Source organism: Daucus carota, chromosome 9 (genome assembly GCF_001625215.2).
Source record: "Daucus carota subsp. sativus chromosome 9, DH1 v3.0, whole genome shotgun sequence".
Lineage (NCBI taxonomy): Eukaryota > Viridiplantae > Streptophyta > Magnoliopsida > Apiales > Apiaceae > Daucus > Daucus carota.
Window position 1 is genome coordinate 26,262,178 of NC_030389.2, and position 27,205 is coordinate 26,289,382.

The 27,205-nt window shown below is 35.1% G+C and overlaps 2 protein-coding genes across 8 annotated transcripts; both read right to left on the minus strand.

Moving 5' to 3' along the window:
- Nucleotides 1-143: 143 nt before the first annotated feature.
- Nucleotides 144-12,740, minus strand: LOC108214246 (pleiotropic drug resistance protein 3-like). 5 transcript variants are annotated; one of them, XM_064084537.1, is made up of 25 exons: nucleotides 11,123-11,618; nucleotides 10,582-10,705; nucleotides 9,686-9,771; nucleotides 9,283-9,367; nucleotides 8,338-8,497; nucleotides 8,168-8,244; nucleotides 7,091-7,144; nucleotides 6,911-7,001; nucleotides 6,482-6,783; nucleotides 6,118-6,399; nucleotides 5,686-5,999; nucleotides 5,371-5,531; nucleotides 5,182-5,285; nucleotides 4,398-4,551; nucleotides 4,212-4,316; nucleotides 4,041-4,114; nucleotides 3,602-3,934; nucleotides 3,218-3,508; nucleotides 2,326-2,409; nucleotides 2,070-2,203; nucleotides 1,295-1,522; nucleotides 1,001-1,172; nucleotides 803-895; nucleotides 641-711; nucleotides 348-549 (listed from the first exon to the last, which is right to left on the minus strand). In XM_064084537.1, exons 1-25 carry the CDS (start codon nucleotides 11,497-11,499, stop codon nucleotides 492-494), a joined length of 4,014 nt encoding a protein of 1,337 aa, XP_063940607.1. In that variant the 5' UTR covers nucleotides 11,500-11,618; the 3' UTR covers nucleotides 348-491. The 5 variants fall into 5 exon arrangements, with proteins under 5 accessions (XP_017241646.1, XP_063940606.1, XP_063940608.1 ...); XM_017386157.2 differs by lacking the exon at nucleotides 11,123-11,618 and adding an exon at nucleotides 12,606-12,740 and having other exon boundaries at nucleotides 144-549; nucleotides 641-895; XM_064084536.1 differs by having other exon boundaries at nucleotides 144-549; nucleotides 641-895.
- A 1,366-nt stretch (nucleotides 12,741-14,106) lies between these two features.
- LOC135149286 (pleiotropic drug resistance protein 3-like) lies at nucleotides 14,107-25,668 on the minus strand. Of its 3 annotated transcripts, XM_064084544.1 has the most exons (20): nucleotides 23,482-25,668; nucleotides 23,025-23,110; nucleotides 22,327-22,411; nucleotides 22,069-22,234; nucleotides 21,806-21,985; nucleotides 21,067-21,702; nucleotides 20,832-20,911; nucleotides 20,633-20,751; nucleotides 20,060-20,232; nucleotides 19,409-19,628; nucleotides 19,162-19,271; nucleotides 18,797-19,012; nucleotides 18,440-18,541; nucleotides 18,283-18,354; nucleotides 17,922-18,176; nucleotides 17,518-17,642; nucleotides 17,108-17,418; nucleotides 16,804-16,908; nucleotides 14,657-14,765; nucleotides 14,107-14,459 (listed from the first exon to the last, which is right to left on the minus strand). In XM_064084544.1, the coding sequence occupies exons 6-10, from the start codon at nucleotides 21,079-21,081 to the stop codon at nucleotides 19,623-19,625; spliced, it is 393 nt and encodes a 130-aa protein (XP_063940614.1). In that variant the 5' UTR covers nucleotides 21,082-21,702; nucleotides 21,806-21,985; nucleotides 22,069-22,234; nucleotides 22,327-22,411; nucleotides 23,025-23,110; nucleotides 23,482-25,668; the 3' UTR covers nucleotides 14,107-14,459; nucleotides 14,657-14,765; nucleotides 16,804-16,908; nucleotides 17,108-17,418; nucleotides 17,518-17,642; nucleotides 17,922-18,176; nucleotides 18,283-18,354; nucleotides 18,440-18,541; nucleotides 18,797-19,012; nucleotides 19,162-19,271; nucleotides 19,409-19,622. The 3 variants fall into 3 exon arrangements, with proteins under 3 accessions (XP_063940614.1, XP_063940613.1, XP_063940612.1); XM_064084543.1 differs by having other exon boundaries at nucleotides 19,409-20,232; nucleotides 20,633-20,759; XM_064084542.1 differs by having other exon boundaries at nucleotides 19,409-20,232; nucleotides 20,633-20,759; nucleotides 23,482-25,664.
- Nucleotides 25,669-27,205: the final 1,537 nt, after the last annotated feature.

Here is a 27,205-nt window from a genome sequence, read left to right on the forward strand (position 1 = left end):
AAACCGGACTTTAGACCTTACAGACTTCAATAAAAAGATCAGAAATTCGTTGATTCACATGAGAAGCAACGAGAGACGAAAAAACTACTGATTCTAATTGTATGGCTTACCTTCAAATTCCTATAACAAAATTTCAATCACCGTTACTAATTAAACATTTAATTGACACAGAAAAAACATACTGAATATACATACAAATTTACATAAATCCCATATGTAGATCCATCAAAGGACAACTTTTATGCCTAAATTTTGATAAGTAGCACAAGTACTTTACAACATTCACCTCCTTTGGAAATTCAACTTCCCTATACAATATGCAAAAATTGAAGCAAATATAATTGGGTATAACATCAAAATCACACCAACCATTGGCAAGCGATCATGGTGAAATCCAAAGTAATCCTTTACAAACGCTGCAACTGTCTTCTTTTCTCCAAACACAATAATCTCCTTCTCTACATCTCCATACTGGGAGGTAAGCATGCCATTTAGAGTCCAAGAAGTAGGTATGAGGTAATAGAACCATAACCACCACTTGGGAATTTTCTGCATGTAAAAAAAATGGTGGATTCCATTCTCATTTGACATAATTGATGACCATAATTAATAATGAAACAATAACGGAAATAAAGCTTACTGGTTGAGGAATAATAAACCCAGAGAACAGGTTAAACATAGTGTAGAAGGAACTCTGTAGAATTGCAGCGACTGGATACGTAGGCGTGAATGAAACAATCATCATCCCCATATATGTGAAATACAACAAAGTGCAGAACATGGAGTAGAAGTACCAAAACACCTTGTAAGCATTCCAAGAATATCCAATCATTGGATATGTGATTAACACATAAGCAATTGATTGTGCCAATAGATAAGGTACCTCAATTATCACCTAGAAGAAAAGCAGAAATTCGTCAAGTAGAAATTGGATGTATTCTTTTAAAGGCTTGTCCAAATACAAAGTCTATCAAATATAACTCTTTAGTTCTTGTTATACCTGTGCAAGTGCATAAGCCCATGGAGCATACATCCCAGCAAATTTTTCCCGATAGAAAACATTGCGTTCTGTTGAAATGTATGGTAGAACTGAGGAGGCATTATTTATGCCACAAAATATAGTAGCTGAAAACATCGAACCAAATATGCTAAACAAATTCTGTTGGTTATCTCTGTAAAATGAAAATAATATCAATGTCAGTTATTGTAATTATATTCAAATGACAAAATAACATTAAGTATCAAGAAAGAGAGAGGGTTTTAACATGACCAGCCTTGAATCAAAAGGTCTTACAGTTTCTGTCCTTGATCCCAAAACAGAATCCCGAAAGTAACAGATGAGAATATCATATGCATAAAACGATTGAAATTGTATGAAGGACTTCTCCAATAAGACAAATTCTGTTTCCATAAACAGGATTTGAACTGTCCAATGCCATTTTGTGAAAAGCGCGTGGAAAAATGCAACTCCTCAGAACCTGCAGGTGGAGTACTCAAGCTCGTGACTAGCTCTTCATTTCTCCTAAGATCACATAGAAACAAATGAAGAGTCATATATAAGTGAGCTGAATATATGCTCTGATGGTAGTACAAAGCATGTCCTAAATTTATCTGGTTTCACTGTTGTTCTGATATAACAGTGAGAAAGAAATTAACATCTATCTGAAGATGTAATCTTAAACAAGATCTACCTTCTATAAGTAATAGCAGAATTTAAACTCTAACTTTTCCATCTTGTTGGTGTGTCTGAATGGAAATCCCTTAATATATAATAATTTAGCTTAATACACAGTTTAAGCATACGCCTTGTAGGTTGCCCAACTCACCCAAAATATTTTTGAATTGTAATCGCAGTTTTTTTAGAGATAAGATATTTCAGTTAGGAATATGGCTTATATAAAGGCCAAAGATACACCTACAATTATGAGAGGAATGAGGGTGGGCGGCAATATGTCATTAACATAATGAACCTCTAGAATAGGTCGTATTGCTCACTCTTCAGTGACAATCAGACCAAGCAAGCTTTAGGTGGTGTAAGAATTTATCTAAAGGAATGGTAGGAAACTCACTCATGCAAAATAGAACTCTCATAAACCTGTGCAAAATCTAAACCAAGCTCAGCTTCTGCGGATATAGAAGTAACCTCCAACATCCATGTTGCTGGATTATAATTTTTTCTGATCTTTGGTATTCCTAAGATGCCCTGGTTAGCAAAACAAAGAAAATTGAACTCAAACATGGAGCCTGTATCATGTACATGAGGATGTTGAAGGCTAAACAACACTAGTAGGAAAAACACAATTCAATACTCTTGGGAAAACTGACCTCAAAGTAATCAGTGATTCGACTTGAATGCAGACCCAGTGGTCCAGAGTAGATAACACGCCCGCCGGATTTCAACAGAATTAACTACATGTGCATGTAAGAAGTCAACATTATTTCATAGTTTGTTATAATTATGTTTTTCCAAAATGTATTAACATATATTATACTGGACTAGATCAGTCCAAAAGAAAAAGTTTTAATAATGGGTTTGTCTAGTATGTGCCCATGGGCACATGCTAAACGCGGAATTTGATATGTTTGAGAGGTTTTGATTGGTGTGGTTGTTGTATTTGCAGGGGGGGTCCACCATTATTAAGATATGAGAGCCAATTAAAAGCTCCCAAGCTTGTAAAATTCCGCGCTTAGCATGTGCCCATGGGCACACACTAGAAAACCGTTTAATAATATACAAAAGGTCCCCCCAAACATATTACAGTTGCTGTTAGCAAATAGGCAGAACAATGCATAGTTTCCACTTTCATGTATTGAATGCATAGACATGCCTGAAATATAATATAGGAAGCAAGATATCTGTAAACCAATTGATCCACAATTTAATCCTTAAACTATGCTAAGTCGCCAATTACGTATAAACATCTAACATCAAACTACAGCAAAAACTGTAGTCATGCACCAATATCTAAAGACATCCATGCTAACTGAAAAAGACCGTCAAGAGAACAACTGTTGGTTGAGACATGCTTAATTCTTATGTGTTTCTGTTCTGCCCTGGCATGACTGATCAGCACCTAAATTTGGAGAACGTTTGATCAGCACTGGGGTTGCACTGTCATTTAGACAAATCATGATACCATGCAGTTCTACCCAATTAGATTCCATGAATATATTTGTATCATAAACTTCTCTATAACATGAGGTTATTTTTTCCTACCTCGTCAAATGCCTCAAATATGTCAATACTAGGTTGATGAATGGTGCAAACAATGGTTCTTCCGGTATCAACGACATTCTTTACGGCCCGCATAACAATAGCTGCTGCTCTTGCATCCAGTCCAGTAGTAGGTTCATCCATGAAAATGATTGAGGGGTTAGAGACGAGCTCTACAGCTATAGTTAGACGCTTGCGTTGCTCAGTTGATAGACCACTAACACCTGGCATGCCAACTAAGGAATCTTTTATCCCATCTAGTTCAACAGTCTCAAGGACATCCCTCACAAAATCCTACATATAAATGAGAAAAATACTAAGATGAAGCATATTACAATAGTAAACTAAACTGTAGAACTACAATTGACTTCTGTACATCAAACATACCGATTTAGTTTTTGCATCAATCTGTGGTTGAAGACGTAGCCAAGCAGAAAAAATCACCGATTCTTCGACAGTAACTTGAGGAGAGTGTATGTCAGATTGCTCACAGTATCCCGAGATTCTAGCAAATGTTTCTTGAACCTTGGGATATCCTCCAATCTTGATTTCACCTTTGATGGTGCCACTGGTTTTTCTACCAGCAAGAACATCAAGAAGTGTTGTTTTACCAGCTCCACTGACTCCCATCAGTGCAGTAAGAACACCAGGTCTAAATGCACCAGTAATATCACAAAGCAGTTGGAGTTTTTTCTGACTGAATCCACGTTCAATCATTTCCTGAAAACAGTAACAGGATAGAAATGGCCACATAAATACACCTGAACATCAGCATTTTACTGTACAGTCATGTGGAGGTACAATTAAGACTTATTTCAAACATTACCAAAGGGGTGTCGACATAGTAGTGAACATTTTGGAACACAACACTAACAGGTATAAAAGGAAGAACCATTCTTCCTGTAAAATCATAAGCAAGCAGTTTTTTATGTTAAGAACATTATTAACAGAGTTTTCTGGAAAGAATTCTTAAATGTAATACTACATGGTTTCCTACCTCTTTTTCTGGTTTTCTCTTCAACAGTCGCATTCTTTGTGTTTTCTTCACTTCCCTTTATTTCTAATAGCTTTTCACTTGATATGATTGCACGAGAGCTAGGAGCTGAATAAATTTAAAAGTTTCAAAAGAACTGCAGAACACTGAATTCTTAACTTGGCATGATATAAAGAACGATGAACTCACCATTTATGAAAGTTAAGGCCAAGATAAATCCAACATTGAAAAACAATATAAACCCAAATAAGGCAGCAAGAGATACCCAAAGATAGCGCCCACTGAAGTCCAGTCCACGATCAACGAGAGTTTGATGCCCTATTGTTGTGTTCGTGGACAGCATCTACATAATTGAAGTGAAAAGTAGGGAATCACAAGTGGCTCAGTGGAAAGAATGAATGTCTAACAGTATATATAGACAGCATTAATGCTGTACAAATCCTTCCATTACTATTTGTTCGATTTATATGATCTGCATGGTATTAAAGTAGATGGCCTCATATACATGTAAGGCCCAATTCCCCAAAGTTCGACTCAAAATCATGTCATGCATGAAAAGACATGTTGAGTATATAAGCATAATAAAGAGTGATGTAACATATAAATGAATTTTTCCTACTACTAGAAATTTGGATGGATATTCCAATAAGAAGTAAGCTCCAGGTACTAAGGTCTGAAATTTCAATGTGGACAGCCTGACCTAGTCTAAAAGTACAACCACAACAATCACTGTGTCGCAGAGTAATTCAATAGATCAAATAGGGTGGAAAATAGATATGCTTTGCTACAAGAGATGTATCACCTACGATACCCAATATGTTATGAACAGATAAATGATGATAGTAAACGTATTCTTCGGATTGTCTAGGTACTGAAGGGAATACTTTCAGACTATATTCCACCATAAAGTAAATGAGAAAAGCACAAGATGAACAAAAACAATGGAATTTAATAATTAAATTTAAACACTAACCTTCTCCCATCTTGGAGCATGAAACTCATTCAAAGTAAGGGCTATCTGACCATATGTTATCGGGGACACCCAAAATCCCCACTTCAACCAAGATGGCATTGAGGCTGCAACCAAAATTAATTCATATATATCTTTTTACTCCATTTTCAGTATCAAAAATATACAATATAAGAGAGGTCAAAACATTACGTCTTGGGATGATGAATCCACCAAATACTAGTACAAATAGTATTGACACGCTACCAACAGTTGTAGCAGCACTTGAAGTCCTACAGAAAGATGCCAAGAACCGGAACATAGAGATTGATGTCCAGTGCACAGAAAATAATAGAAGTAACTGTTGAAAAAACCTATTAAAAATATGAGAAAAGTTAGTTTCAAATATGCATTCAACCAAACTGGTTGGAACAATCAATATAACTGCACTTATTCATCAAAAAATGAGAATTCGAGAAAGATTGTCGAGGAACTACATGATGAGGAGCTTTTTTATGTGATATTCACCTCTCAGGTTCTGGGCTGTACCCAATGACGTAGTACGTCAGACATACCCAAACTAAAGATTCCAATATAGAAAGCGGAATCTTCAGAATGGCAGCTGGAATTGCATATGCCCATGCTGGGTAGAAACACAATTCTCTCTGTTTGTAGAAAACTGAAAGTCGCGCTACAGTCAAGGTTAATTCTGGAAATCCATCAACTAAAAGAATAACGAGAGAATAGAAGAGGGAACTTAGATATTGGTTTGCATGTGAAGCATCAACTTCCAGCCGAGTTCGCAAAAATACAGTCATTGTGATAGAGGCAATTATAAAAAGCTGCACAAAATAATTTGAAGTTTTTTCATTTTATCGACAAAAAATCTATACTGTTTAATAATTCGCAAGAGTTTAAATAATAGAAATCGCTTTTACAAAAGAAATCGTGCAAAATAACCTGAATTGTTTTGAATTTGTAAATGAACGAATTCCTCCTCATCAGAATAATTTCCCTTGACATGCAGGCTTTGAAAAGCGTCCATTTTGACACAGAGTATACACTATGTGAAATTGATTTCTTATGATTATCTGACTTGATAAATTCCTGGGACATCTCCTCATTCAACTTCTTACCAATGGAGGATTCTCTAAACATTCTAGATAGTGTGTCTACAGAAACATATTCATAACTTTGTTCAGTTCTGTAACGGTATTGTGCTTGATCTTTCATGGAGATAACCTTGACAAAAAGAAATATTTTTACTTCCACAGAGGGCATAAATGACAGACGAACTAACATAACTAATGAGCTCAGAAGTTACCTCCTGTAGAAAGTCAGCCACTCCTTTCCTTTCAGGGCACCTAAACCCACATTCCTCAAAAAATTCTAGAATCCGACTGCGTGGTCCATGATACACAATTTTTCCTTCTGCCATCAATATGATGTCGTCAAACATGTCAAATGCTTCTGGTGCAGGCTGAAGAAGTGACACAATTATGGTTGCATCTGTAATGTGAGCCAGTTGCTGGAGACATGAAATAATCTGATATGTGGTGGAACTATCTAAGCCATTTGATATTTCGTCCATAAATAGAGCCTTTGTTGGGCCAACAATCATCTCCCCTGAACATTATCAATTATCTTATCTCTCACCGAGTCATTATGAACTAGCATGTACTTGATTCATGAATGTTCAAGGAAATGAATAAATGTGGTTCCATCTGGATGCTGAAAAATGTATTCAAACTACCTGTAGTCAATCTCTTCTTCTGACCACCAGATATGCCTCTTCTCATGGCATCTCCAACTAGTATGTCTGAACATATATCGAGGCCAAGAATCTATAAAACCATATGAATACAGGGTGCATCATTAATGGCATTGGTCATCGAGAATTACATTTTTAAGGACAGGATAAAAAGAGTAGTACTTTTAAAATGTAGTCAGTCTGAAGGGTGGCACTTTGTCCTTCAACAGATATCGCCTGTAAAAGTTAGCTGAGTTGAAGCATCTATAGAAACAACGTTACAGACGAAAAGAAAAACAGTGTAAACATTTCAAATAAATGACCTTAAGAAATAGGTTTATGTAACTTTAGTTGCAATCACATATATGATACTCCCTCCGTCCCACTACACATGTCCCTTTTAAGAAAAAAAATTAGTCCCAAATTACATGTCCCTCTCTTCTTCCAACACAAATTTATCTCTATATTTATTATGACTTTTTTGAAACTCAATCTTATACTCATTTCTCAATGCAATAAATTTCTATATTATTGTGATTTTCTTGAAACTCAACTCTATTCTCACTTCTCAATGCATTAATTAATGATATATGAGATAAGATTATATCTAACTAACTTCTTTCTTAATATGCGTATTTTTTTCAGAAGAGACATGTATAATGGGACAGAGGGAGTATATCTCGTCTTTATCTCAAAACGACTGCAATACCCTCGAGCCTTGTGCCTGAAAAGCATCTTGGGTTGATTGATACTAGAAACAAAAAATCCTTGATATTTCTAGCGTGCCAAAATACAGTATGGACAGGGTTTTGGACCTGTTAGCTGCTTATACAAGAAATATACATGGAACTGCTATAAATCATATTCAATATTGTTGACGGTTAAATAGGTAGAAAATCATTGCCGGGAACATGTGCTAGAAGCCTGGAACAGGTGAGCATGCAAATAGCTTGAGCAGAACCTGTACCATTTATTCAGAAAACCTGCACCCCTATCTTCTTGATCGGTGGATATTGATTACTGAAATAAACGTAAGAATGTCGCTTTACTTTTAATGATGGCTTATTAGTTACTTTTCACTGTTATAACTTCAAAATTTAGTTGTGAAATCAGAAATTTAAAAAAATTAATAAATATTAAGTCTCTCTCATGTGCACTTACCCCGTGCCAGGAACTAGACTAGATTAAAGCATAGTATACTTCTAAATCATAAAGAAGCATAAAAACTCCAATTGTATAAATATTCAGAGATAAAGATACCTTCATATAGGTATCTATATCGGGATCCGGAAATACTCCTGCCTCTTTCTCCCTCCTGCTGACCTCAACCATCAACTCTGTGCCATATGGAAGAAAATGTCTGGAATATGTGATATACTGGTAAGAGGCCTAAAATACATTGAATTACTGTGCAAACATAGCAACCATACCTGCTCGACTTCCAATGCCCTGACAGCGGGCTGAAAAATCAAGTGTTTCCCTTACAGTCATCTCCGGGATATGAAGATCATATTGGTTTATATAAGCAGATGTTTTCTGAGGGACAAACTCTTCAAGTTTATAGCCATTATAAGATATCTCTCCACCACACTGTCAACGTAAAGGTAGATAAGCATATTTAAGAAGCTGGCTATCAAAACAGCAGAGTACTGTTGCCCCAAAAATGTACAATTTTTGGATTGATCAAAATTAATATGTATCCCCTGATGAAATACAGAGCTTCTTTCCAACAGTCCCTATGAAATTACTGACAAATATTTACAGGTGACAGTAAGCTGAATTAGCACTATACCTTTCAAAATCTTGCGGTAACAACTCAAAATGGAGGTAAAGGTGATAGTAATTTGCATCAGTACTTACAGGTCACGGCAAGTCTATAATTGTCTATAAAGGAGATGGACATATATGTTAAGACTCTGACACTAGAGAAACAATTTCTTTTGGGGGGTAAGATCAATTACAAGAAATTTTAGAAGTGCAGCACACATGTTTCCCCACTGGAACCTGAATCCTAGAGCTCTTGGTCATGGGTATCCACTAGGATAGGCTTTACTAAAACATCTTCTCAGGGATAGATTGCAGAATATCTCAAGTGAACACTACATGCAAGCTAATTTTATCATACCAATAGCTTTTCCAGTAATGACATACGAGAATTACAATTCACAAGCACCAAATTATCATAATGTGGAAGCAAGTAGAATACAAAAACTATTTTATCTCATACAGTTAGTACAATGACCCCTATCTGGGTTATTCTTTAATGTGAATTAAATTAACTACAATACATCTGACTAGGCCCCCAATTCACTTTAGTTTAAGTAAATAAATTTTTCAAGCTATAATGTAAACAAATATTCTGTTAAATGAGGAACCTTCAGAGATTTGTCTAGGTTTCCAGAAAGTGCTTTCAGTAAAGAGGTCTTCCCGCATCCTGGAGGACCAAGCAGCAAAGTCATTCTGCAAATAAAGTTGAGCACTTGGATAATTAAATTTGAAGTAGCCAAAAGGGAACAAGCCTTTTACTTCTTTACAGATATTCTACTTGGGTAAACTTATCCATCATAAACATTGTTAAAAGCATTGCAGAACCCAAATTTTCCTGTACGTAATTCAACCGAATAAGTAATAAGCAATTTTGAATAAAGAAAGTTTTATCAGCCAGCTTTTCATAAATATATAACCAAAGTAACTTTGTTTTCCAGTTGTCAATAGCTATGATTGTAATATATATTGTGTACAAATCTGAGCAACTTGTAGATGAATTTTTGCGGCTACCTTCCAGGCTTGATGATACCACTAACTTCGTTAATGATGTTTATTGTGGCCTTTGTCGACTTCAAACCAGCAAGCTTGGCAGTATACTATGACAAAAGAAAATTTTGGTTACCGTAATAAATTTTCAAAATAACTGAAACTGAAGCAAGGCATAGATGATAAGTACAGTTTCCTGGAGGAAGTGATGTCAACAATTGTAGATGACACAACTCTTCTTTTGATATATGATGAAAACAAGATACATGTTTGTGCTAGATAGAAAGCAGTTGCATGCAAGGCTTGAAAAGATTATCTAATAGTGTTTTAGATTCTTTTAAGATGATATATGTGACATGGTACCTTAGCTGTCTCAAATTAGAACCCTTATACTCCCAATATCCACAGATACTTAACTCGGACAGTAAAGCTTTGATAATTTACCAATAATGGTCTCATACTGATCCACTCTTTACTACAGAGGGCTTGCAGGTAAGGGGAAGTAATAAGTTAGTGACGGATTTGACTTGGAAATCAATGCAGAAAAGTGTACCATCAAAAAATACCGTCCTGATGAGTTGAGCAATTTAATCTTCAAATCTGGACTGAATTTGTTTCAGATATGCTGGACTGAGAATTAACGGTAAGTCTTGTTCATTCTAACTGATACCAACTGTACCATTTAATAAGTCACCAATCAATGTCCCCTAATCCACTAGTACATCAAACACATTGTCAAGGCAATTAGAAAAACAATTTTTTCATCTGAACTGACTTCACTGGCAAAAAAAATTTGCTTCCTTCAACCATTTTCAATACATTTTTAAATATGATATCTAATCCTTTATAGAATGAGAATGAAATCCACAAATAGTGTAAAACCTATTTAACTTAATTTTAAGGGAACAGTGTCGACTTACAAAAAACATGCTTTGCAGAGAATTCCATATAGTCGGTAGGGGCTTGCCATGAACGACTTCGCACTCTGCTTCCACATGCAGATTATTGTATCTCACTTCAACAGTGGGCAACTTCAAACCAACTCTACAGAAAATAACTGATTTTGAGCTTAAATAACCATTTATCATGCGGGTGAAGTATTAAACTGTTAGGAACTACAATTACAAGGAGTTGAGATAAACGATAAGCACATGTGGCCTTAACAATTAAGCACAGAAATCCAGACCATGGAATTAATTCATTCACACGAATAGCTACTTGAATATTCAGAATAGCACATAATACAGTAATAAAAAACCCTATATCTGCACTTTGTACTATCATTTGCACCAAATATTCTTAACCATCTAGAATCATGCATAACTGTGTTTGTCAAATACCTATGTGTACATGTTCAGCATACCACACTGTTAGCTTTTCATTGTATTCCATGATTTTGTATCGTTGTACTCATTTACATGTAGTCAACTACATTTTATATCAGGGAGAAGTAAGTATTACTTGTTAATTCTTTTTCTTAGCTTGTGCAACAAACGTAGATTGTCATTCTCAATATGCTTAATGAGCTTCTCAATAAACATATGTCTTTCTAAAGCACCAATAGTAGAAACATCAACTATTCTCTTTCCCTTAGCATCAAGTGTGTCTCCTTCATCATTATAATCAACTAGAGATGACCTCAAGCGTCGATAACTAGGCAATCTATTGATTTCAGCCCATTGCTCCAAATACTCATCATTGGCATTGTCCTCCAGAGAACTTGAATTCGTACGGAAACTGGAGGCGTAATACCGAAAAGATGATCTCAAACTTCTTCCTATCTCTGAAATCTCATTTTTCAGTGACTCAATATCATCTGCACCAACTAACTGAGCCATTCTGGACAACTATACAAAGCACCAAAAATTCAATGAGAGAAGAAGATAAGGCTCAAGTCAAGAGACTGCTGTGTATATGTGAGTCTCTCTCCCTCTCTGTGCATGTGTGGGCACAATAGACTTCCATTTATTTAAGTGTATAATGTCTATGAGGTAAGGGAATGCATCATCTTATATTTTTTGATTTATAAATACTTAATTATTTCATATATCAGCTCACATTTGAATTTAAGCATTTTCAAAAGGTGGGAGTTGGAAAAAGGATGGAGAGCTCAAGTAGCTACCATAGCAAGGTTGACTTTCATGTGAGCTTCCTTCAGCAATGTATATTTAATTCAAACTCAACTTTAAATTACAGCTAATGTCTACCTCCAGACCAATTATCATAGTATTATACAAGACCGGCTTTTACACGTTAAGCACCCATAAAATTTTAGTTGGTCTTCCAAGCAATATCACAATGTTCTGCCTGCTTTCAGATTCCTGATTCTATCAAATCTTCATCTAAGCATATGGTTCAATCACTTGGGCACAATAGTTAAGATTTCGATTAAAAAGTAGCAAAAGTTTTTACTTCCTTCTTGTATGCAGATATAAATCGACACCTTCAAAATAAATTTTAAAACAATTATGTATACGTAAGCTGAAGGATGAAAATGCAAAGCTACAAGACAAAAATATAGTTAAAAGTAAATAATGCATTGGCAAGAATACTCAATGATATATGTACAGGACTACAAGGTGTATTTATAGAGCATCTTCTTATGTTTAAATATTACTTTGATGCCAAGACAGTTTTAGTAACCTCCAATTTTATATACACTGAAGTCAAAGTCTGGTGTTATTTAAAATCCTATAGAGCTAAGTATATAAAAAATTGCTGCATGTGGCAAACATCTTGTCAGGTACTTATAGAGCTGTATTTTTCTGATTTAATAAATCCAACGATTAATCTGCATACATTTTTAAATTCAGGTCCAACAAACATTCAGTATGTTCCTTTCTTTCATTTTTATTCACCATTCAGTATGCATATCAGATCTGATTGTAAAAACAATATCAATATACTAATCAAGTCTTTGTAAATAACAACATTGCATCCAGACCTTGTATACATAGCAGCCATGCATAATGCCTCGAATCAGCAAAAAGGTGTTCTTGACCTCAAGGTTTGCACCCACAATACAAACTTGCAGGCCTGCCGTAAAATAAACCCGAAAAATCTGTCAATTTGTAACAGATTATTGCAACAAATGTTTATAAACAGAATAGTGCATCACATGACATGGGAAATACGAGAAACTACAAAAAGTGAAACAAAGACCATAATACCTTCTAGTGATGTTTAAGAAGTATAATAGTGAAACTTTTATATGATTATTAATAAGCTCACCATGTTTCTGCTAAAGACAAGGTATCATTTATAAACAAAGAACCTTTTTTTATTCAAACACGAAGTAGGATATAGTTGGTCGTGTCAGATATTTAAGAGTGACTACCAATCACACTGGAGAACATATAGAAAACTAGGATCTCACAGTGTGACTGCATTTACAGTCCACATAACCCTTAAATTGAAGTTAGTCTTTTATGCAATATCACAAAGTTACGTATGCTGTTTATGTTTGATTATATCTGATGATTCGGCTAGCTAATGTTTAGGCGAAATGACTGATCATCTACACACTAGAATTATGAATATGATATATAAATTCAAGAATATGGGATAAATTACGCAGAACAGCAGAGGAGATTAAGAATCATTTACAATTTTCATTATGTACTTAGTATATTTGTACAGCACACGACCTGAACATGCAAATCTAAAAGGCAACAGTACAAGAGCATTATCTTATGTCCAGATTATACCTAAATGCCAAAACAGATTAAATAACCATAAGTATTCTTGCATTTCGTTATTAAATAAAGATAACAAGGAAAGCGCTATAGGCTCAGAGTCAGCTTGTGCTGTTTATTTTAAGTCATTGTCTTTGTTTATTCAATCCTAAGATCGAGCATATTAAACTTTCTGTTTGACAGATATCCTCTTGTGGAACTGTGTTATTTGATTTAAATGTCTCATTATCTATCTGCATAGAATTAACTATTAGATCCAACAACCATTTAGCATATTCATATCTTCCATTTCTATTCGATATGCATATTGTAGGTTACAATGACACAATGTAGAATAGAAATTAATCTACTAGTCAGGTCCCTGTGCATAACATTGCAACTTTATATATATATACACATATATATATATATATAAATCAAACCTCTAACATAGCAGAAGTGCATCATGCCTCACATCAGCACAGAGGTGTTCTGGACCTGCATGCCCGCGCTACGCGTGCGGGGATCCTCGTAAAAATATATTAATTTTATTAACTTCGTTAAATTCAAAAAATGGTAGAGAATTAGACATGTGTGTATATTGCAGCGATAAACACGGTTAAACCTTAGGGAATTTTGCCAGCCGGAGCATAGTTATTATACTTCGAGACCTTAACGCACTCAAGTATACATTGTTCGAGCAAAATGAATATAAGATCTCCAGACACATTCCGAGCATTAGTCTTCAATTTTGAGTCCCAAATAAAAGCCTTTGTTCGTTCAAGACTAATGCTTAACTTCAAATGTATCGGCACTGATAATGTACAGGTTTGTTTGTTCAAGATATCCTTCATAATTATGTTACGATAGGCAATCAGTTTTCTTTAATACTTAAATTTGGTTATTGCAGATATATGACAGCTTTTATTATCAAGCAAAAACCCCAGAAGCAAGTAAATATTCTAAATCCGCATGAGCAAAACAGCCAACTGCAAATCTTTAGACCCTGATGTTTGCAGGCAGCGGCGGAACACCATAAAAAAAGTCTCCAAAGTAGCCGGGAGGCTCACATACCAACTCCGAGATGATATCCTTAAGAGGAAGTAATTCTTCTCTTGCTTTATCTTCAAGATGAAAAAAAAATCTTAGACTTGTAGTTATATATCAAAAATATAATTATGGAGATATCTTCTCAAATTATTTGCTTGGACAGTGTAGCCTATTTGTTTTCCGATTGCAAGTTAAGAACCCTCCAAATTAAGTGTTTGCTAACAGTTAAATTCAGGCACAAGTTACACATTATAAAGTAATAGAAACTCACCAGGACTTTCAGGCAAAAAGCACTTGAGAAGCTCCTCAACACGTTGTGGCACCACATAAGCCCTTTTTGATTCATTAAATGCGTGACGGCACAGAATCCGCTCTCCTGTCTGAACCTCAAATCAATATGAGAATATCCATATTTGTTGCTTACGGAAGTTATTAGAACATAGAGTACTTCATGCTACAATAGACAAAACCAGTGATGGACCCAGGAGCATTAGTCCTGTAATATGCGACCAAGAAAGCAAGCAAGCTTTTTGCAGACACAGGTCAACTGGACAGAGCCAGAGCATAAGCATCTGCATGTTATCACTGCCTGAAGTCTTGGACGTCTGATTAATTTGCATTCTTCATTAAACCAGTTGATCACATAGTGACATTGTTTAAAGTGTTCAGTAGATTTTTGTTTTCACTAATACCGTGATAGTAGCTGGTTGAGACACTCCACTTCAGCAAGGCCAAAGTTTAGTTGATTGTTTATGCAGTCCAAGTTTGAGTCCATTTTAAAGTCCAGGTCTTATAAAAATAATCAGAACGACAGTAGCTTAGCCACAGACTGCAACAGAAAATACAGGACATTATCCATTGGCTTTGGTAACTGTAGTATTCTGGGAGGTTCCTAAACAACGTTTCTAAGGATTTGTGATTCTGTTTAAGTTGGTACTGATCAAATTAAGAGGAACTTTGCACGGGAAGCAAAGATTAGATGTCTAAGTACATTAACCAAGACAACATATTGACCGATGCTGCACTACCAATCGTCTGATCTGATCTCACTTGAGATCTCTCATATACTCCACTCATCGGACGGTTAATCATTAATATTATTTTAATCATCACTTTATTCTTTCTGTGATTAATAACTTAGATTTATTGTAATTATCAATCTTATTTTAGTTACTAAGATTTAGTAATAAATTGTCCTCTTATAGCTGGTTCGCATGGTGACTGATTAGATTTTTTAATTAATAATATTATAATAATAGTATTTATTCTACTCACGCTATAGACATGCAAGTCACAGACAAAAGTTAAATCATGATATAATAAAAAAATTCAGCTCCTGGTTTTATGATTCTGGTAATTCTCTGTAATTTTCAAAAAATAGAGAAGGGAAGCCATCATGCGGTGCAACAGAATCTAATCTAGAACCAAAATGATATATGGTCTTTGGAATTTAGAAATAACCTGGCTTTCAAAGGCACCAAGTTAACAGCTCTTTACATAAAGCTTTTACCCTGAAATCATCTTTATGAGTGATTAAGGATATAACACAACAGTTTATTTTAATTTTAATGTTAAGTAAACCACATACGGGTCTGACTTAGAGTAAAAAGTACGCCGCTGATGCTTGTTCAGAGGAATTGAGTGAATATTATTAGTGAGCTTAGGTGAAATGTTTATACTCATCATGAAAAAAACCTAACTGAAGACTGAAGAGTAAAAATACTGAATTAAGCTTCTACATTCCTTAAAGTAATTAGATCTGCGAGATGATTAACTTAGGCTTATGAAGTAATTAAACTATTTGTGTGTAGAAGCCTAAGTGATTTCTCTCTTTCAGCAGCCTGCAAGTAGGTAACAATAACACAACAATTTTATTACATCAATTTCAGCTTTGTTAATTATATGAGCTCAAACACACCAGCAAGTCTTATAATACTCTAATTATAAAGGCCTTAGCATTCTATACTAAATCTTCTAGACATTATGAAACTTCACCTTCACGTCATCATGAAACATAGCCTTAATCATTGAGATATTTATTCAATCGTGGCACTCTGACCATAAAGGAGGGATTGCAGGAGAGAGCTATAGGGTGCTCAGTATTGTGACTTTTAAATTATACTTTTTTCACATACTTTTCCAGAAGCTACATGCTAGAGATTATTTTTTTATATTTCTTTTTAGTGCTCAACAGATCGATTAGTTAGTAACTTTTTGCCACGGCTTTTCGTTAGTGCAACACAATCAGATCTTTTTGATCTTGTTCACAACAAAGATAACACAGAAATGTAATCGAAAGTTCTGTAATTACACTACATGAAAACTTCACCGCAAATTTCTATTCCAAAAGTGGTGGATTAAATAAGGTGCTGACAAAAATACTAAATTATAGGAACCAGATATTTGGTCAAAACTTACGTGCTAGACATGCATGTAATCTTGGTGCCCTTTTGCCACGCAAATTTAATTACTCTGATCAGGATAATTGGCTTCTTTTAGCTCTCTCTCGTTTAAAACCTCGTCCTGCAGAGAAAATCACATAAGCTGTATGAAGGAATTTGAACACAATGAGTCGTAAGATCATCATTTTTATTTGCAACAATAGCTATTGGATACACCTAATCTATTGTAAATAGAAAAACTTATTGCTAGCGGGGATTAGGAATATTCTATTGATACCAATTATCAATAATTAGACAAAACAACAACCTTAAAAAATTACCGGCAAGAGATACAAAGGTAGTTTTTGGAGGTTCTTGTTCCCTTTTTCATCAATCAAATTACTCTGAAGAAATACTCCAACATTCGTGGCAGGAGTTAATTTTAAATGATTATTAGTTAGAAAACTGTATAATCAAAACTCTGTGTTCATCATATGGAAAACTATGCTCCAGATGGAACCCGTGAATCTGCCGGCTAGAGAATTTTTCAGTAGTGGGATCCTTGTTCTCCCTTGAAGCAGATAACTGATGATCATGTAATGGAAGCAGCTACTCCAACTCCAATAGCAACATAAACTAACCTGAGTGCATACTGTAAAGAACATTACATCAGTTACATAAAACCACAGAACCTTAAATCACAGCTCAAAATTTAATGTCATATTCTGTCCCATAGGATTATAATGTATACCACGTTTGGAGCATCATATGAAGAGTCAGAGGTGTCCGCAGAATAAGCTTGTGCTAAACTACTGACCATATCACTGAGCCATATTTTACAGCTTATTAGGTTCCGCAATGGGATGAAACTGCACTCTAGGCAAATAAAAGAAGCGAAAGAAATTCAAAGAAAAAATAGTAGAAATTCATATTTATAGAGAAGTGGAGGTCATTCTTTTCCAATTTATATATTAATATCATATGTGAATAAAATTTAATAAATGCAGAAACTATAGTTCTAACAATGCTCCAATAAAACCTTCCAAGATAGCTTAATTAAAACATGTGGGCTGGAACCTAATTTTAACAAAATTTCAACTCTCAGTAATGAATATATACATAAACTTTTCGTAGAGTTTTAACTGGGATACTTACCAGAAAGATCAATGCCATACAGCCGCCTCTATGATGGTGTCAGATATCCTTGACTACCACCAAGACCGGTAGGCCTGAGCAGAAGAAGTAGTAATAACCATGTTTATGGATTCCAGTTCACATAATAAATCTCTAAGACAGTATTTTTCTCAATAGTTTCAGCCTGATAAAAGTCGCCTTCTGTCTGAGTTGAATTCCTGACTCCATGACTTCGATTAGTGATTTGAGACCAAGTACCAGGTGTAGTATTGGAACCTGAAATCGAAGTTAACAATGAAATACTCAGAAATACAGTATAGTAAAAACACAGAGTTATAATTTATATTAAACGTCATGGATAGAAAATGACGCATTATCATACATGAGGTTTGAGTTGATGTCTGAAACCCATGGACTGGATGATTGACTTCAGAGCGATTTGGATTATTGGAACCTATGTTGTAAGTTTAAGAGAAAATAATAAGAATGTAAAAAGTGAAGATCAGGTATTTAAAGATATTATGAGCAAATATAAATACCTGAGATAAAAAAAAAAAAATGTATTTCAACTGTTGCTTGGGTAGAATGTAATGGCATTTGGCAAGAAATATTGGTGGGAGTTGGAGTTCCAAGACGTAAAACTGCAGTAAAATGATTGATTACAACTGTCAACATTAGGTGAAAAACTTTACATGATAAAGTTAGAGGAATACGTCAAGGCAAAAGATCTAGAATTGTCTATACAAAATAGACATGTTCTAATATGGAGCACATCTTGGAACTTGATTTTGCCCATGAGATGACAGACTGCTAAGATAAGATCTAGACTGCTGACAGACTGCTAAGATAACTTGCTAAGAGACTTGGAAACGGGATCTTTATGACAAAATTTTTACCTGCACAATAGTTGGCAAAGTCAAACCAAACATTTCCACACCATCAAGACTTCCCGGGGGATCCAGAGGTGGAAGCTTTGGTTTTCCCAACTTGTGTTGCTTTGCAATCTCCTGATTAGCTCTATCTCTTACCATTTCTCACTCCATCTCTTATCGTTTCCATTTTCCGGCATCTAAAGGTTGAAACTTGAGCAAATACTTCCCTGGATGAATCCTCTACAGAAAAATATTAGTTGCAAACAAAGGTTAACAACATAAAAGAGAGGGGCAGGGGTAAGGAAATTCAAGCCATAGAGCTTATATTTAAAAAAATATGTTTTTCTTTCAAATTTGAACTAAATGATGCCTTTGCACTGCACATTTACACTGTAAGATCTCTAGTATTGGGCAAATAATTAAAATTAAGCTCCCTCTTGAAGCCAGGCATGTCTTCCTCAAGCAGCCATATCTTCCTCTTGTAAACCCGCTGTCCATTCTGAATAAAATAGAACAAACGAAAAGAATTGTTTTGAGATCACAGAGGAATGCAAATCATAGAGAATGAAAAGAAGGGAAAAGTGTAAGAAGATTTTATAGAATTAAACAAAATCATAGAGAATGTAAATCAAAAACCTTGTATGCGAATCCCAAAACTATTTGCAAGAAAGCGCTCTATAGTTAATGAAATTGTCTTGAATCATATCATCATCTTTAACACATCACAAACTGCACAAAACTGCAAGATTGGTAACATGGGTGTGAAAGAATCTACCGGCCATTATTTGTTGAAGGAAACAACAGGCCAAGAGGAACTCTTGACTGAAGGAGACAATGGTCTGCGAGTAATTTATTTCTGAAATCAATATCAAACAGGATGAATCACAAAAATGCGTAAATCTTATATCAATAGATTTGTCTAGCCGTATTCCGTCATATTAAGGTAAACAGTTTCCTACAAACATATGCATAACAAACAAATAACATATCAACCGTATATAACGTCAACAAAACACAAAAAAATTAATAAATACACAAAACATACCTTTACATGGAGGTAGCAAAGAAGCAATACAGAGAGTACTATAAAAATCAGCGACTCGATTTTTAAGTAGTTGAAATAAGAGATACTGATTGTGCGTGTATATTGGTGAGAATTTTGGGTTTGAAATTTGAATAGGCAGGAAGGCTGAAGCCGATCGATCAAGAAAACGATCACGATCACACAATAACAGCATATCGCTTAATTCCTTAGCATCATAAATCAGAAACTGAAGAAATTCTCACCAAAGAAAGGATCCCGTTAATATAGCGTAACTGCTTCACTACCAATGAACACTGCTTTTCAATCCAAAATTTAAAATTGCATGAGATATTAGATTTGCAAGGAGGTCTGTTGTAACCAAAAAATTTACCTCCTTGCAAATCGAGGTCTGTTGATTCAGATACACGTTTCCGAGCTGCGAAAAAGGACTCTAAATAGATTAATTCATAAAAAAAAACACTATGCATTACTATGAGAATAGTAAACATTTAGAGGATTGAGCGGTATCAAAACAATTGAGAATTGTAAATTTAATAATTGCAATGTGTTATAATCATGAAGCACATCAGTTCGTCAGATTTTCAAATTCTTACAAAGATGCCCAAACTTTGTCTATGTTTTTAAAAACAAATGGCTCCCGTTAATTACCACTACCGGGAGTAATCAAAAAAGGGGTAAAAACAGATTTTTAAGAAATATGTCAGACATATTGTATCTAGATATATAAGTGCTCAACCTTCGTATATTACACATGTACAAATGCTAGTAACAGATTTACAACATACGAAATCCATCTTAAATCGAAGAAAACTTACAGATCCATGGCGTGGCATGTGGAAGAGTTTCCGCACATCGATTCACCAAGTGTGTGTGCAGGCCGGTTGTGTTGAACCCCAGCAGATGACTTCTCCTTGTGTTTTGGTACTCAAGGTGTCTATAAGCCTAATGCAGATCTTTTAAATGAGACATTTATGGCTCAGCCAAAACAAATAGTTATTTTTGGGATCGACAAACCTGCACATGATAATCCTTTCACCACTGTTATTAGGTATGGCAGGCATCCGATAAACATAGCAGATGCCAGAGTCCCTCATCTAGAGACCAAGAAAAACGTGTTTTCAATAATTGGATGTATTTTTATCTAAAAAACAACGGTGATAATACCATAAAATTGGATGTATTTTTTTTTTTTTTTTTTTTATTTAGCAAAAAAAAAAACTGAATGTTGATATAATGAAAAGCGCAATACCATTAAGTACAACATACTTGAGGCCAAGATTCATCAGCAAACCAAAAAGCCAGTCAGGACAACGCCAAAAAAGTTTGCTGAGACAGCAGACCAGAATGGCATGTCTGAGAACAGAAGCAATTATGGCTCCTGTCCAAGGGCCTGTACCAGGGAAAGGGAAAACCACAAACAATACCTTTTCATCATTATAGAGCCTATATCATAACAAAAACATACAAAACATTGTTAATATAAACAAACACAAAAATGTATATAATTATAGACTGATAAAGAGATAGTAAAGAAAAATAGAGTTTAAATGAAAATATGGGATTAGTTCAAAATCAAACCAATGACAACAAAGAGATCATTATCCAGTATTGCTTCTCCGGGAAGAATCACCATCTAGTGAGTATCAAATAGTGATCAAAATATGTATGCCTACAAAACAAACACTTTGAATACACAGATAAGAATCAATACCTAAGTTGTTGCCCCAGAATTTTCTCATATCCATAAACACTTTTTCTCCTACAAAGAATTAAACATCACGTAACCTGAGATTGTTCCTTGTGCGACCGAAAACTGTTCAGTTTTACCGAATATCATGTTCGAAGATTTGAAGATTTGAAGATTGAGTTCACAATACCCATAGTCCTGCACAATCTCTCCATTCAAAATTTGAACAAATTTCTTAATTAACGCTGCTTATTAACAGATAATAGACATAAAGATGTAAAACTAACTATCATCAACTTACCAAGATACTGAATCAATACAGTGCCATGGTGAGCCTGATTGGATTATCATTCTAAGTGATCATTTATTCTCATAACTAAAAGGCAAGCTTCAGAGAATCAAGTTGCCCAGAGGCGGAAATGTTAACCTAGTGCTGGAAGAGGCTTAGAGATAGGGAAGATACCTTTTCTTTCTTAGATGCCTGCAGCAGCGTTTACATTATTACACATTCATCATCATAGATACACCCACATATACACACAGGTTAATGATGAAGATCATTACCATCTGATTTGTAGAGAGAGAGTGAAGAGATGAAGCATCAGCTGCTGCGAAGAAATACTATTGTAAGATCAGGCCTCTTATATAAAAACCTGAGCTTGACCAATTAATCATCGGCTGCTGCGAATGTGAATTCATAGCCAGGGAGACTCTTGCCAAAAATCACATCCTACATCAGTCAACGAAGAGTGGTCAGAAATAACAGAAGTGAGGTATTATGAAATCAAAATTACAGCAGTGAGGTATTATGAAATGAGGGACCTTTAAAGATTTATCTAGGTTTCCAGAAAGTGATTTACGGAAAGAAGTCTTCCCACATCCTGGAGGGCCAAGCAGTAAAGTCATTCTGCAATTGAAGTTAAGCCCTTAGAACATCGAAATTATGCTAGCCATAAAAGAACAAACCTTTCACTATTTAAATCAGTATATGTAAATTAATCAATGATAAGTATCAAGCGTTGAAAGCATTGCACAATCCCTATAGGCCTGTAGGTAACTGAAAACATGATCTGCAATTTAATATGAGAACTTCTATCGACCATTTTTACATATTTTTCTACATACAATGATACAGAGTAAACCTGCCATAAATCCTAGTACAATGCTAATGTTTTTAACCAAGTTAAGAAACTATTTGTATATAACAGGGATATCCTTTCTCATTCTTCTTAGTTCTTGCACATTTATGATATTATGTATCTGCTCGATGTCAATTGGCACCAGTGAAGGTCACTTAGAGAGGTAGTAACGAGACATATCCATGTATACCTACAAATAAGTGGATCCTCAAGAAAACATTCTGGCAACTGGAAAGCATTTCTTTCGGAGGTTTCGGTAATTAATTAGAAAGCAGACTATAAACGAACTAGGAAGGAAATTTAATATAGAAAGTCACATATTAGTAGGATAAAGATTTTCTGCGCATAATTGAGCTACATTTGATGAAGTTCTGCCGCTACCTTCCAGGCTTGATGATACCACTGACTTCATTGATGATGCTTATTTTGGCCTTTCTAGACTTCAATCCACCAATCTTGGCAATATCCTATTACAAAGGAAAAAATAATTACCCTATAAGATTTTAGATTAAGAGAAGATAAAGCAAGACTTGGGTGGTAGCGTGGTTCAGTAATTGTAAGTTTGTAACTGATAAAATACACTATATTAGTGGCTCTAATCGACTTACACATCCAATGCATAACAAAGGAAATTTCAAAAGAAGATAATTTTTTTTATTCGATTGTACTGGAAAGGAAAATTTACTTTCGTCAATGCTTCTCAACATAGTTTTTTTCTTTTTTATTTTCTTTAAGTTCTAAACATAGTTTTGCCTAAGATCTAATCCTACATTAAATAAGACACAAAAATATAGCAAGAAACCTCTAAATTGATCTCAAAAATAATGTAGCCACTTACAAAGATCATTCTTTGCAGGGAGTTCCAGAGAGTCGGCAGGGGCTTGCCACTAACTACTTCGCACTCTGCTTCCACATGCAGATTATTGTACCTCACTTCAACAGTAGGAAATTTCAGACCAACTCTGCAAGAAATACTTAGAACTTGTACCCAACTAACCATTTAGTCATGCTTGTGAATTTATAAATGTCAAGGAACTACAAATATTAAAGAGCTAAGATGAAGAGTGAGTAGTTAGCATATGCAGTAATACTGAACTGTATATTTTGCAGGTAACAATCCCTCAAATATTCTTTACTTTCTATAAATGTGCATAAGTGCGTCCTTTCATGTCTGTGATCCATATGTTGAGCATACCACGCTGGCAGCTTTCAATCTGTATGTAGGACTTGTTTACAAGTAGACAACTTCATCTTTTATAAAAACAATATAATTTCACCTAAAATAACAAAGTTGGGAAACTACAAATTCCTGTGGTTCCTGAAACTAGAGTATTTGAAAAGGCTCAGATCTGGATTTCTATGTCTTAGCAAGAACATCTTGCAGTAGGTCCTCAAACAAGTTGCATGCGCCCCTGCCCACGAAAACGACAAGTCCCGCGGTATCAAATTTTCTGGAGAATTCCATGAACATGTGAAATAGCAAATGGATTCATTTTGTAAAAATGAACCTATATACATTATTATGGAGAATTGTTACCTTGAGAGAGGAACTTCATCGAAATTGTACAACAATATAGGTTTCCGTGGTTCGAAAAAGGACCTTCCCAGGACAATTTTGAGCTACTGTATAAAGGTTATATAGGTAGGTCAAAAGAAAATGGGACATACTATTTCTAATAAATAGTCGATTAATGTAGTCAACATGATGTCTCACACGTTCAGCAAATTTTATGTAATTCTTATCACATTCAAAATGCTTTTAATTTTATTGTGTCAAGAGCAAGTCCAACAACGTCCTAAATTGATGTATCCCTCTCTTAATTTTTCACTTCCCTCCAATACTAATTCAAATAAATTATTAATATAATAATAAGACACAATTATAGGGCATGTTGTTGGAGTTCATACATCAAAATGATGTCCTAAATCACTAGGAAACTACTTTTTATTATATTCATAAGGCATTAACTGAAATATTGTTGTACTTGCTCTAACAGGTTTGAAACACATATTAGAAAAAGCAAGGAAATGAAAGAAAAAATTTATTAATCAAATGTCCAAATCCGCCATCACTTTTGGAGAGGACAATGCAGGCTGACAATTTGATAGGAAATTGCTCAGTGATGCCGGCAAAGTTCTTTGAAAGAGAAGGCCGAACCTTAGAGGTCAGCTCTGTAACCTTAGGTGCCTAATTTGATTGATCCAAAAGTAAGTCGAACTGGCAAACCTCTCCAGAACCTGGGGGGGGGGAAAAAAAAAAGGGTGAAAGGGTACTCTTACTAAGAGCCTTAAGCCTAGCCTAGCTGCCAAAGACCTGAGAATTCCTGCCTAATTTATACTATATAACAGGCTATTAGGTTATCCCTATGCATAATGTCAGTACCTGAGATTTTGATCATCGTCGTTGCAGACTGAAATTAGAGTGTTCTTAGTATCATTTGACACTGAGTCTGGCGTCAAACTGAAACGTCACCACTAATGTTTTTCTTAAAAAAGGTCGCAGGAACTAAGGTGTGTTGTGGTTTCCCTTTTGATGGTTTTCTACTTAATAGGCGTATGAGGATTGGGATTCCTCTAACATGAAATCACAGTCGCCCATGCTATTTCATTGTGCATACGACGATCAGGCTTAAGACCAGAATGAACTCAGTTGGAAACACGAATCATTTAAGACAAACAAAGCGTAAATACAAAATAAACCAGGATCTGGGGAAGTACAATAGCAGGATCAGAAATTTGCTAGTTCAATGAAAAGAAACCTACTGAAGTGGTCAAAAATGGCATTGTCAATAATTATTTTCAGATCAGTTGAGAGAGAAGGAAGCTACGAATTCTCATTGTATGGTTTACCTTAAAGTTTCGAGTGAACAAATTTCAACCACCATCCTCACAGTTGCTAATCAACCACGTTATAAACACCGCAACAATACACTAAATAAAGACAAACTTACAGAGATCTTGCAGCAAGTTCCATCCGAGGTCAGTTTTACTAAGCTTCCCGATACAATGCTTTCACCACATTCACCTCCTTTGAAAATTTAACTTCCCAATACAATATGCGAATATAATAGCAAAGATAATTGGGTACAACATCATAACCACACCAACCATTGGTAAGCGATCATGGTGAAATCCAAAGTGATTAATCTCCTTCTCTACATCTCCATACTGAGACGAGAGCATGATATTCAATGTCCATGACAATGGTGTGAGGTAATATAACCATAACCACCACTTGGGAATTTGCTGCAGGAAAAAAAAAGATTAATTACCACATTCTCTTTTAAGAAAACTGCTGACTAAAAGAACGGAAACAAGGCTTACTGGCTGAGGAATAACAAATCCAGAAAACAGGTTAAAAACGGTGTTGAAAGTAGACTGCAGAATCACAGCTGCTGGATACGTAGGAGTGAACGAAACAATCATCATCCCCATATATGTGAAATACAACAATGTGCAGAACATGGAGTAGAAATACCACAACACTTTGTAACTTGTAAGAAGTCCATGAATATCCAATCATTGGATAGGTTATTACCACATGCAAGTGATTGAGCAAAAATACATAAGGTATCTCAATTATTACCTACATGTGATGCATGTATTCAGTAAAGCAAATCTGTAAATTTATCCTCCGAAGACTGTAATGTAGTCGTTATACCTGTGCAAGTGCATAAGCCCATGGCGAATACATCCCAGCAAATATTTCTCTATACAAAACATTTCATTCGGTTGTAATGTAAGGTTTAACTGAGGAGGCATTATTTATGCCAGAAAATATAGTAGTTGAAATATAAGAGTGAAATGAGGGACCTTTAAAGATTTATCTGGGTTTCCAGAAAGTGATTTGAGGAAAGAAGTCTTCCCACATCCTGGAGGGCCAAGCAGTAAAGTCATTCTGCAATTGAAGTTGAGCCCTTAGAACATCGAAATTATGCTAGCCATAAAAGAACAAACCTTTCACTATGCAAATCAGTATATGTAAATTAATCAATGATTAGTATCAAGAGTTGAAAGCATTGCACAATCCCTATAGGCCTGTAGGTAACTGGAAACATGATCTGCAATTTAATATGAGAACTTCTATCGACCATTTTTACATATTTTTCTACATACAATGATACAGAGTAAACCTGCCATAAATCCTAGTACAATGCTACAATTCTTAACCAAGTTAAGAAACTATTTGTATATAACAGGGATATCCTTTCTCATTCTTCTTAGTTCTTGCACATTTATGATATTATATGTATCTGCTCGATGTCAATTGGCACCAGTGAAGGTCACTTAGGGAGGTAGTAACGAGACATATCCATGTATACCTACAAATAAGTGGATCCTCAGGAAAACATTCTGGCAACTGGAAAGCATTTCTTTCGGAGGTTTCGGTAATTAATTAGAAAGCAGACTATAAAGGAACTAGGAAGGAAATTTAATATAGAAAGTCACATATTAGTAGGATAAAGATTTTCTGCGCATAATTGAGCTACATTTGATGAAGTTCTGCCGCCACCTTCCAGGCTTGATGATACCACTGACTTCATTGATGATGCTTATTTTGG